Raw genomic sequence first — 12814 nt, 5'->3', positions numbered from 1 at the left:
CAGTAATTCTGTGGTTGAAAATGTAGAGTCTAATTTTGATCCGCAGTAACATCTAGGTTAATGTTGATTCAGAACGAAAACGTTTGTTGTTGCCATGAGAAGAGGCATTGAAATGCTGAATCACCACCACAAATGTTACCACTATTAATATAAGGAGATACATAGGAAGATCGAATTAGACCATCTCGGACCACCAGGTTTACAATTCCACCTGCAGATACATACAAGAAGTATTGTCACAATACTTATGTCACGTTATTCCGTTGAGGCCATCACCAACTAAGCTTATAATTAATGCATGGTCAATTTGGTCAATGTCACCAGCGTAGCATACTAACAAAAACAAGGGTTGCAAACTCAAATGCCTATAAGGCAGAACGTAAGACGGTAGGAAGCAAAGTCTATAGGGAGCTATATAATAGAGGCTGCAGATTCATGGCAGATTCTAAAGCACAGCAGTCCCCAACATTTTTGGCACCAGGGACCAGCTTTGTGGAAGACAATTTTTCCACAGGCAGCAAGGGATGGGGCGCAGGATGGTAATGGTCTTGGGATGAAACTGTTCCACCACAAATCATCAGGAATTAGATTCTCATAAGGAATATGCAACCTGGATCCCTCGTGTGTGCAATTCACAACAGGGTTCATGCTCCTATAAGAATCTAATGATGCTGCTGATCTGACAGGAGGCAGAGCTCAGGCAGCAATGCAAGCAATGGGGAGCAGCCAGAAATACAGACGAAGCTTCAATTGTTACCCACCATTCACCTCCTGCTCTGTGGCCCAGTTCCTAACAGGCCACAGACCCATGGCCTAACAGTTCCTAACAGTTCCATGGCCCAGGGGTCAGGGACCCCTGCTGTGGCACATTGCTTAATAGAGGACTGTAGCAGCCATGTGCCCCGACCTTTCCTTTGTTTTTTTTTTTTTTTTTTTTTGAGATGCCAGAAACCCAGAATTTATTTATTTATTTATTTATTTATTTATTTATTTTTTAAGACAAGGTCTGGCTCTGTTGCCCAGGTTGGAGTGTAGGAGGGCAATCTCAGCTCACTGTAACATCAACCTCCCAGGCTCAAGCAATCCTCTCACTTCAGCCTCCCACGTTGCTGGGATTACAGGCACACTCCACTACACCCAGCTAATTTTTTTGTATTATTTGTAGACATGGGGTTTTGCCACATTGCCCAGGCTAGTCTGGAATTCCTGAGGTCAAGCTGTCTGCCCATCTCAGCCTCCCAAAGTGCTGGGATTGCAGGAGTGCACCACCACACCTGGCCTGAAACCCAGATTTTATTTATTTATTTATTCATTTTTTGAGATGGAGTCTTGCTCTATTGCCTAAGCTCGAGTGCAGTGGCGCGATCTTGGCTCACTGCAACCTCCACCTCCCTGGTTCAAGCGATTCTCCTGCCTCAGCCTCCCAAAGTGCTGGGATTACAGGCATGCAACACCACACCCAGCCTGAAACCCAAATTTTTAATATGAAATCAAAGTCTTCAAACCTTGTAGGTGTCATAAAAAGCACACTGAGGACCACTAGTTTGCAACTGCCAATCTAAAATATCATAGACATTATATCACTTTAACCATGAAAAAAAAAGTATGTGAGGCAGAAAATGGAAGCAACCATGCCTAATTTATTGTTGAATACTTTTTCCGTATACCAAGAGCTTCGTTTGCACTAGCATCTGAAACTATATCCAGAATGACACTGGTTTTCATAAAAGTGTTGATCCTCACACGTCTTTATAGTCTTGCACCTAGCACAGTGGAGTGAAACACTTTAAATAGCACTTGTTCCTTGAGTATGTATGGAAAAAAGTGAAGTATTGATAAGTGTTCAGCTAATATGAGCAGCATCTCAGGAGTTTCCAATTCTTGAATTACCAGGGAGTATTTTTACCATTTTCCCCCAGTGAAAGGCCTATTTTGAGAGACTTACCCTCCAAAATGAATGTATTAAGTCATGTTCCTTTTTTTTTTTTTTTTTTTTTTGAGACAGGGCCTTGCTCTGTTGCCGAGGCTGGAGTGCAGTAGCATGATAGTTACAGGAAAGGGGTCCCAATCTAGACCCCAAGAGAGGGTTCTTGGATCTTGTGCAAGAAAGAATTCAGGGTGATGCCACAGTGTGAAGTGAAAGCAAGTTTATTAAGAAAGTAAAGGAGGAGGCGCACGGTGGCTCACTCCTGTAATCCCAGCACTTTGGGAGGCCGAGACAGGTGGATCACGAGGTCAGGAGATCAAGACCATTCTGGTTAACACGGTGAAACCTCATCTCTACTAAAAATACAAAAAAATTAGCCAAGTGTGGTGGCGGGCGCCTGTAGTCCCACCTACTCTGGGGGCTGAGGCAGGAGAATGGGATGAACCCGGGAGGCAAAGCTTGCAGTAAGCCGAGATCGTGCCACTGCACTCCAGCCTGGGTGACAGAAGGAGACTCCATCTCAAAAAAAGAGAGAAAGTAAAGGAATAAAAGAATGGCTACCCCATAGACGGAGCAGCCGTGAGGGCTGCTGGTTGCCCATTTTTTATGGTTATTTCTTGATGATATGCTAAACAAGGAGTGGATTTTTCATGCCTCCTCTTTTTAGACCATATAGGGTAACTTCTTGATGTTGCCGTGGCATTTGTAAACTGTCATGGTGCTGGTAGGAGTGTAGCAGGGAGGATGATGGGAGGTCAGTCTTGTCTCTATTTTGGTTTTGGTGGGTTTTGGCCAGCTCCTTCACTGCAACCTGTTTTATCAGCAAGGTCTTTATGACTGGTATTTTGTGCTGACCTTCTATGTCATCCTGTGACTTAGAATGCCTTAACCATCAGGGAATGCAGCCCAGTAGTTTCAGCCTCATTTTTCCCGGCTCCTATTTAAGATGGAGTTGCTCTGGTTCACACACCTCTGACATGATCTCTGCCCACTGCGGCTTCCACCTCCTGGGTTCAAGAGATCCTCCTGCCTCACCCTCCCAAGGTGCTGGGACTACAGGTGTGTGCCACCACGCTCAGCTAATTTTTGTATTTTTTGTAGAGACGGTGTTTTTCCATGTTGCCCAGGCTGGTCTCAAACTCCTGAGCTCAAGCAATCATTCTGTCTCAGCCTCCCAAAGTACTGGGATTACAGGCATGTCCCACCATGCCCAGACTAATATTTACTTTTAATCAGACTAAGATAGGGTTACTACTTGAGTTGCTATGGCTCCAGCTGAAAGAAAGCCTGTGCAGTCATATCACGCATAAACATTTGCTTTATGCTAAAAATATGGTGGACCTGGCATTACAGCTATTACAAATCTCCTAAGGTGTCTCGGGTAGTGTATTAGTTACTTTTCATACTGCTATGAAGAAATACTTGAAACTGGGTAATTTATAAAGAAAAAGAGGTTTAATGTACTCACAGTTCCACAAGGCTGGAGAGGCCTCAGAATCATGGTGGAAGGCAAAGAAGGAGCAAAAAGGTATGTCTTACATGGCAGCAGGCAAGAGAGCACGTGCAGGGAAACTGCCCTTTATAAAACCATCAGATTTAGTGCGATGTATTCACTATCACGAGAACAGTATGGGAAAAACCTGCCCCCATGATTCGATTACCTCCTACCGGGTCCCCCCCACGACACATGGGGATTATGGGAACTACAGTTCAAGATGAAATTTGGGTGGGGACGCAGCCAAAGCATATCGGGTAGCAACAACCTAGGGTCAGTTTTGCAGGTGGTAAAGCCATTTACCAAGATAGTTGTAGGTAAAGAAGGGCAGATTTATTAGAGAAATTATGAAAATATGTTGCAATGGGCAGCTCAGCAGAGAAGGGGCTAGCTGCAAAGAGGCAAGGGCTGGAGGAAAGTTTTATAGGGTCCTGCTGAAGGGTGCTATGTGTGGAATGAGGTCATTGTGCCCGCAGGTTGTTTGTGATTAGCTGTCTCTAACAAATTGTTCATGCAATAATTGTTCATTATTGTTCTCTACTTGGGGCTCTCCCCCACCTGGGGACCCTTCCTTATTGTTGCTTACTTATCAGGACTCCACATAAGGGTGTGGAAACTTCATTCATTCATATCTTCAACACAAATTGTAGGTAGCCTGTTTTTTAAAACATTTATTCAACAAATATTTAGTCCAAGCCAGTATTACTTATTACCTTCTCTACTACTTTATGGACTTTTAACTATCTCTGACACTATTCACTATTCTTCCACATTCTCTATTATTTATACCTATGGTAAAATTTGCCAGTTTGACCATACAACTAATACTCACAGGGAATATATAGAGTCTAGAAGAAAATATACAGGTCCTTAAAGGCTGCCCTGCCAACAAAACCACAATGTGGGAACAAACATCACAACTATGCCAAATAATCAATCCTACAATGTCCAAAATTTTACTTTAAAACTGGAATTTCCAGACTTCCTTTCTGCATTAACCAGTTTAACTAGACAGTAACGAAATATTCCTCCTACTTTATGCTGTGATAGTTTATTTATTTATTTATTTATTTATTTATTTAAGACAGAGTTTGGCTCTTGTTGCCCAGGCTGGAGTGCAGTGGCACGATCTCAGCTCACCACAACCTCCGCCTCCCAGGTACAAGCGATTCTCCTGCCTCAGCCTCCCGAGTAGCTGGGATTACAGGCATGTACCACCACGCCCGGGTAATTTTGTATTTTTAGTAGAGATGGGGGGTTTCTCCGTGTTGGTCAGGCTGGTCTAGAACTCCTGACCTCAGGTGACACCCCTGCCTCAGCCTCCCAATGTGCTGGGATTACAGCTGTGAAGCCACCGCGCCCGGCTGCTGTGATAGTTGAGATGTAAACCAAAAATAAAATTCTAAGCCACCCAATCCGACTGAATGGACCCTTCCTGTTGACCAAGGACATTCCAAAGTAAACTGAAAAGACCAGCTTAGGCCATGATGGGAAGGGGAGGTGTCAACATGCCTCATTCTACTTTCCTCCCTCTGGAATCCAGACACAACTGACCAGCATTAACATTAAAACAGAGATCTTAAGCTGGGCACAGTGGCTCATGCCTGTAATCCCAGCACTTTGGGAGGCCAAGGTGGGATCACCTGAGGTCAGAAGTTCAAGACCAGCCTGGCCAGTATGGTGAAGCCACGTCTCTACTAAAAATACAAAATTAGCCGGACATTGTGGTGCACGTCTGTCATCCCAGCAAGGCAGGAGAATCACTTGAACCCAGGAAGCAGAGGTTGCAGTGATCCAGGATCATGCCATTTGCACTCCAGCCTGGTCAACGGAGCGAGACTCCGCCTCATTAAAAAAAAAAAAAAAAAAAAAATTAGCCGGGCATGGTGGCGGGCACATGTAATCCCAGCTACTAGGGAGGCTGAGGCAGGAGAATGGTGTGAACCAGGAAGGCGGAGCTTGCAGTGAGCCGAGATTGTGCCACTGCACTCCAGCCTGGACAGAAATGCATTTCATAATGTATTTTAATTGCATTAGCAGTGATTTAATTTTTTTAGATGCTAAAACTTATGGGTGAAAGTGGATTAAATGTAGCCAAATGCAACATCAAAATCTTCAGGCACAAAAACCCATTAACTTTTTCATACTCTCAGAAGATGAACCTAATTTCAAATGAAAGCTGCCTCCAGAATATATTGTTAAGCGTATTCTAGATATAATTCATTTTGGCAAACATACTGTAGAAATTCACATAACATTTTACTGTACTAAAAGTAAATTGCCCATGTAACAAAAAATATCTTTTCAGAGCTTCAAATGAATTTTAAAGGATGACTGATGGTCCTTGGAAGAGAAACAGTAAACAAATAAGGTTTGTAGCAATGATGTATGAGTTAGAAATTGCAGTTCCAGATGATCTCTTTATTAAAGAGACGATCTACACTTAATTTGGTCAACTGTTATGAACATAGTTCATGTTAAGTCTCCATTTAAATACAACCTGAAATACCAAAGTTAATTTTCTTTTCTTTCTTTTTTTTTTTTCTTAAGACAGAGTCTTGCTCTGTTGCCCTTCCTGGTGTGCAGTGGCGTGATCTCGGCTCACTGCAACCTCCACCTCCTGGGCTTGAGCGATCCTACTGCCTCAGCCCCCCAAGTAGCTGGGAGGACAGGTGCAAGCCACGGCACTCAGCTAATTTTTGCATTTTTCGTAGAGATAGGGTTTCACCATGTTGCCCAATTTGGTCTCGAACTCCTGAGCTCAAGTGATCCGCCCGCCTTCGCCTCCCAAAGTGCTGGGATTACAGGCATGAGCCACCGTGCCTGGCCAGAAAATTGTAAACACACACAAACTCTCAAGTGGCCTAATTCCCTCTCACCAAACCAATGACAGTACAGATAAAAGAGAATAACTTGTGTTCATTTTTGTACAAACAAAAAAGATATAAATTGTGAATGATGCATGATTTTTAATTACAAGTAAACTGGGCAAATGCTTCTGCATTATTTAAAGCTAAAAGGTGATCAGTGGAAACTTTCCTCTGTTAGTACTCTAATACTTTTTATATTTATCGGCTCACTACAACCTGTGCCTACCAGGTTCAAGTGATTCTCCTGTCTCAGCCACCTGAGTAGCCGAGACCACAGGCACGCACTACCATGTCCGGCTAATTTTGTATTTTTAATAGAGACAGGGTTTCACCGTGTTGGCCATGCTGGTCTTGAACTCCTGACCTCAACCGATCTGCCTGCCTTGGCCTCCCAAAGTTCTGGGATTACAAGCGTGAGCCACTGCGCCCAGCCTTATTATAATTGTTACTATTTAAATCTCTTTTGCTCTCTCCTTCAAGAGAGACCTCATCCCATTCAGTTGCATCCATTTATTTATTCATCTTCTGCCTCCTGGGCTCGAGAGATCCTCCAGCGTGAGTCTCCCAAGTAGCTGGGACTACAGGCTCACACCACCATGCTTGGCTAAATTTTGTAGGTTTTGGAGAGACAGGCTCTTGCCACGTTGCCTAGGCTGGTCTCAAACTCCTGGGCTCAGATGATCCACCTGCCTTCGCCTCCCAAAGCACTGGGACGTGAGCCACCACGCCCAGCCGCAAGTACTTTTACACAAAATGCAAACACTATTCTTCCATCATAAAAGTGATACCACAGCTTCTGTGAAGTTTTGCCAGGTAGTACTCATAATTACCTTGGGTAAACTTTTTGATGTTAAACTGTATCTTCTTCTTACGAGTTTTTCCATTGTATTAACTGCTTTTACAACAACACAAATAACAAGTTATTTTACAAACCATTTAGAAATTTCTGTACTATGGTCCCAGTAATGTAAAATATATTAATGCCTATTACATTCAGATAAATTATACACTTGGAAACCACATACTTATGACTTACAGAAACTTAGAGAAACTAATTATAGAAATTATATGCTCAACTTTTAGGTATATAGTCTTAAATTAAGCTTAAATATACATTCTCAAGATAAATTAACAGTTCAGTGCTTCACAACTTGAAATCTGTGGAAGATGACATTGGAGACAACAGAACTCTGGTGGAATTCTTAGATGGAATTTGCCGAAACTTTTTTTTTTTTTTTTTTTTTTTTGAGATGGAGTGTCACTCTGTCGCCCAGGCTGGAGTGCAGTGGCGCAATCTCAGCTCACTGCAAGCTCTGCCTGCAGGGTTCACGCCGTTCTTCTGCCTCAGCCTCCCGAGTAGCTGGGACTACAGGCACCCACCGCCACGCCCGGCTAATTTTTTATATTTTTAGTAGAGATGGGGTTTTACTATGTTAGCCAGGATGGTCTTGATCTCCTGACCTTGTGATCCACCCACCTTGGCCTCCCAAAGTGAAACTTTTCTTTAAAATAGAGATGGGATCTTGCTGTATTGCCCAGGCTGGTCTCAGACTCCTTGCCTTAAGCAGTCCTCCCACCTCAGCCTCCTAAAGTGCTGGGATTACAAGCGTGAAGCATTACATCCAAGTGAAACTTCTTGAGATGGTTACATAATGTCTAAATCTGCTGGTGTAGAAGTTAATGAAGTGTAGAACTGAATAAATATTAAATATTAGATCAAGTTTCTCATGTTTACCTTAACGTATAAAGATTTATCTTAAAGCACTGATTTTCACAAAATAACATCAGTGTGAAATTGGAAAAGAAGCCAAATATTTTATTTCATGTATCTGGGAAATGAGGTGCTTTAGTCAACTGAATCTGCCCAAAACTAAAAAGCATTAATTAAAAAGTACTTAACTCAGAAATTATAAAAATAGGAGACATCAATAAAATACATTCTACACAGAATACGCCAACCATACACTACTCTTTTTTGATAATCAAAAATGTATTTACTGAGCCAGTTGTGGTGGCTCACGCCTATAATCCCAGCACCTTGGAAGGCCAATGAGAGTGGATCAGTTGAGGCCAGGAGTTTGAGACCAGCCTGGCCAACATGGCGAAATGCCGTGTCTACTAAGAATACAAAAATGAGCCGGGCACGGTGGCACGCACCTGTAATCCCAGGTACTCCGAAGGATGAGGCAGGATAGTTGTTTGAACTCAGGAGGTGGAGGTTGCAGTGAGCCAAAATCATGCCACTGCACTCCAGCCTGGGTGACAGCGTGAGTCTCTGTCTCAAAAAAAAAAAAAAAAAAGGAAAAGAAAAAAAGTCAGTTGCAGTGGCTCACGCCTGTAATCCCAGCACTTTGGGAGGCCGAGGCAGGCAGATTACAAGGTCAGGAGATCGAGACCACCCTGGGTAACATGGTGAAACCTCCCTCTCTACTAAAAATGCAAAAATTAGGCTGGGCACGGTGGCTCACATCTGTAATCCCAGCACTTTGGGAGGCCGAGGCACGGAGATCACGAGATCAGGAGATTGAGACCATCCTGGCTAACACAGTGAAACCCTGTCTCTACTAAAAATACAAAAAATTAGCTGGACGTGGTGGCAGGCACCTGTAGTCCCAGCTACTTGGGAGGCTGAGGCAGGAGAATGGCGTGAACCCGGGAGGCGGAGTTTGCAGTGAGCCGAGATCCCACCACTGCACTCCAGCTTAGGCGACAGAGCCAGACCGTGTCTCAAAAACAGGAAAGAAAAACAAAAGAAAATTTGGACTATTGCCAATTACAAATATTTTTAGAGAAGAATTCAAAACAGTAACTGTGGATGATGGAAACAATAGTTATGATAAAAGTCTGATGAAACTTCCCAGTTCACAAGGAAATTTAATTACTTATGTGCAGCATTTTAAGACAGTAATCAGAGTCATGACTGACAGCATCATATCAGGGCCACCAGACTTTTATAAATTTCATACAATCTTCAGAAATAGTTAATAACTTTTTTTTTTTTTTAGATAGATTCTACCTCTGTCACCCAGGCGGGAGTGCAGTGGCATGATCTCGGCTCACTGTAACCTCCACCTCCTGGGTTCAAGCAATTCTCCTGTCTCAGCCTCCCGAGTAGCTGAGACTACAGGCATGTGCCACCAGGCATGGCTAATTTTTGTATTTTTAGTGGAGACAGGGTTTCACTCTATTAGGCTGGTCTGGAACTCCCGACCTCAGGTGATCCACGTGCCTTTGTCTCCCAAAGTGCTGGGATTACAGGCATGAGTGACGGTGCCCAGCCATTCATGACATGTTTATACAAATATAACTTTAGCAAATATTTAGCATAACTGTCAAAATTACAAATCATATTAAATTTGTATAAATGTATGCAATTTTTGGAACACGTATATCAACAACATACCCATAAATATAACTGAGATGAGATCTAATGTCACCTCACTTGACAGTGCCGTCCCATGCAGTATCGCCACATTTGACAATGCCTGCCCATTTAATCTACCAAATAAATCGAATCACTTAATACCTCTACAAGATGGGAGATACATTCTTTAGACTCCCCAAGGGATGCAGCTGAAAAAATCCCAAAGTTAGTTTTAAGCCAAAAAGACTTGATTTAGGATTTTGACACTGGAGAAACCCATCAAAGACGTCAAGTTTGAAAACACTTGATCAAAACAGAATCACAGGTCACTATTAAAAGAGTATTAATTTAACCAGAGACTTCCAAAGCAATACAGAAACTTACATGGATATAAAAACCTTAACCCTTTTAAAGGTCAGATTTGCTAAGTGATCAAAAGTGGTACTTGAATTGAATCGACACAGGAAGAGTGTGTACAGGGTTATGAGTGTAGGCAGATGGTTACTTTGGTCATATCTCCATTTGCCACCTGATTACACATGAGAATGGCATCTTTACTCACCAGAAAGCCAGTATTATAGGAGGTGTAGGAGGCATTCTTGGACTTGAGACAAGAACATTGTTGTGTAGAAATTTCATTGACTGTATTAAAATTATTCTCCATGGGCTGGAGAACACATAACATGGCCTTTAGAATGAGACGGGCATTGATTGGATGCAAGGTCTCCACACTTACTAGCTGTGTGACATTGGACAGAGTGCTTCATCATTCCGAGACTCAGTTTTTAAAGGAAAAACAACTAACTACCTTGCAAGCTTGCTAGCAGGTTTAAGTGTAATAATGTGTGGGAATGACTGCACCGTGACTAACACGTAGTGACAGCTTAATTAATGTTAACCCTTATCATTATCATATAAGAATGTGAGTTACATAAGAGAGGAATCCTGTCAGTTCGTTCTCTGCTGTGTCCCCAAGACCATGAATCATGGCTGGCATGTAGTAGGCATTTAATAATATATGTTCAACAAGCATTTGGCAGTCTTGGAGGGCAGAAAAGGAGGTGGGGAAGATTTTTAAATAACGTTTTTTAAAAAGTCACATTGTCCTACAATACCGATTTTTCTTGCATATTTAGGAAATTGAGGGTTTTTTCCTAAAACATGCGGACATATGGGAAATAGGATGCAACATTTGCACTAATGTTTCAGACACAGTTAGAGGTTTCCAAGAGATTTTGCGCTGGGGAGGCTGCTTGCTACAAGCTCCCAAAGCTCTGGGAGGACATAGTATTCATTCCTCCCTCAGCAGAAGCGGTGAGGCAAGAAGCTCTGGGGAGCACCCAGCCTTGGACTTTTAGCATAGTGTGTCAGGTCTTCATAGTTTGGGCCCAGGGCACAGAGAAGTCACAGCTCTCTGGCATCCTGTGACCTTTACCCTCTTTGCCAAGGGAAAATGTGGCCCACCAAAGCAAGAAACCTGAGGGCATGGGTCACCCCAGCCCTGGCATCTGCCCAGAGCCCGAGAAGGAAGGAACAATGATCCTCCAGCTACCTCATGGGGCTGGCACAGGTGACCACTGCCCTGGCATCACCCAGCTGTGTCCGGCAGCCTGAACCCCATCTATGGGGATGTGAGGAGGAAAATACAAAAGTCCTTAGGTGAACACTGAGAAGGCAGATGCAGCAGAAACCTCCAGGCCAGAACTACCCAGTCTTGGACCTATGGTGGAGATAGAGCATAGCTGGCGATCATGTGTACTTACACTCTAAGGTCACCTGGTTGCACTATGGCCTCATCTGTGGCTCTGAAAATGAAGATTTGGAAGGAGATCATCACAGCTAATGTTTAACAAGCCCCTCCTGTGTGCCAAATCATTCACCCCTCACCACAACTGAATGAGCTAAGGATTCTCATTATATATAGTTTATGGAGAGGGAAGTGCACACATAAAGAGGTGAATTATCTTACCCAGATCCCACAGCTGATAAGTGGTGGAGGCAGAATAGAATCTAAACAGTGTGGCTCCGGAGCCCACATGGCATTGATTCGACAAGTGTTTATTGAGCACCTGCCACGGACAAGGCCTTGTGTGATTAAATAGGGTTATAATTAGTAATATAAAAATGAGAAATCACTAATGCTTTTTAGACTTAACATTTTCTTTTTTTGTAGGTTTCAGGCACAGAACTGTATATCCAATAATAGTGAAATGGATCCCACTAATTATGACAGAGATGATGATACATTTAAATGACTTGGATGTTTTATAGGTATGATCTCGTGAAACCTTGAGAGAAACTGAATGACGAATGAAACTATTGTTCCTGTTTCACACAGAAGAAAACTGAGGTTAAAAGGGGTAAAATAATTTTGCATGGCATGAAGTAGAAATTCAAAGTACAGGAATTTGAACTTGGTTCTGTCCCTTTCTGAAGCCCTTGACCACTATAGACTGAAACATCACCTTGTTTTTCCACTCATTCAACACTTTTTTAAAAAAATTATCTAATAGGTTGGCACTCATGATGAGCCCCTGTTCTCATTCTGCAAATGGTGAAGCTCTCTATTGTCCTGACCCCACAGTTCCTGTCCCATGAGCAGGGCCAGCTCACCAAGGAGCTGCAGCAGCACGTAAAGTCAGTGACATGCCCATGCGAGTACCTGAGGAAGGTGAGTGAGTGCAGACAGATGGGGCCTGGTGCCCTTGAGCAGTTCCCGGGTCTCAGCTGCCACACATCTCATAGCGGGTGATGCTGGGGGAAGCTTACGCAGTCACAGTACTGGCTTCTTCCTCTTTTTCTTTCCATACAAGTAGCTTAGGGATGGGGTAGAGTAGTTGACTTATTTGGATGAAAACCACTATCTTCTGTCAGAAACTCAAAAGGAATCATTGCTGGCATGGTAACCTAAAGAAAAACAACCAGACAAGTGCCCAACGACACTTAAAAAGGTTATTTATTATCTTGCCAAGTTTAGGCTGGGCATGGTGACTCATGCCTGTAATCCCAGCATTTTGGGAGGCTGAGGCTGGTGGATCACCTGAGGCCAGGACTTCGAGACCAGCCTGACCAATATGGCAAAACCTCGTCCCTACTAAAAATACAAAAATTAGCCGGGCATGGTGGTGTGAGCCTGTAGTCCCAGCTACTCAGGAGGC

General features: G+C 43.2%; 1 protein-coding gene across 15 annotated transcripts in view; it reads left to right on the top strand.

Annotated features, from left to right (window-relative positions):
• The window catches only part of LOC129137399 (nuclear pore complex-interacting protein family member A7), a 50449-nt gene that overhangs the window by 17275 nt on the left and 20360 nt on the right, over window positions 1–12814 (top strand). For 4 of the 15 annotated variants that reach the window (XM_063796832.1, XM_054668995.1, XM_063796835.1 and 1 more), the window contains one exon: window positions 12170–12327. The exons of 3 other annotated variants lie outside the window; for them this stretch is intronic. In XM_063796832.1, the coding sequence (XP_063652902.1) occupies window positions 12208–12327 (120 nt within the window). In that variant the 5' untranslated portion in view covers window positions 12170–12207. Of the gene's footprint in view, window positions 1–5730; window positions 5794–11829; window positions 12017–12169; window positions 12328–12814 lie in introns of those variants that run through there. 8 more of the 15 variants (XM_063796831.1, XM_063796829.1, XM_063796830.1 and 5 more) reach the window with 6 other exon arrangements.

Source organism: Pan troglodytes, chromosome 18, assembly GCF_028858775.2.
Source record: "Pan troglodytes isolate AG18354 chromosome 18, NHGRI_mPanTro3-v2.0_pri, whole genome shotgun sequence".
NCBI lineage: Eukaryota > Metazoa > Chordata > Mammalia > Primates > Hominidae > Pan > Pan troglodytes.
This window is presented reverse-complemented; position numbering and strand designations above follow the sequence as displayed.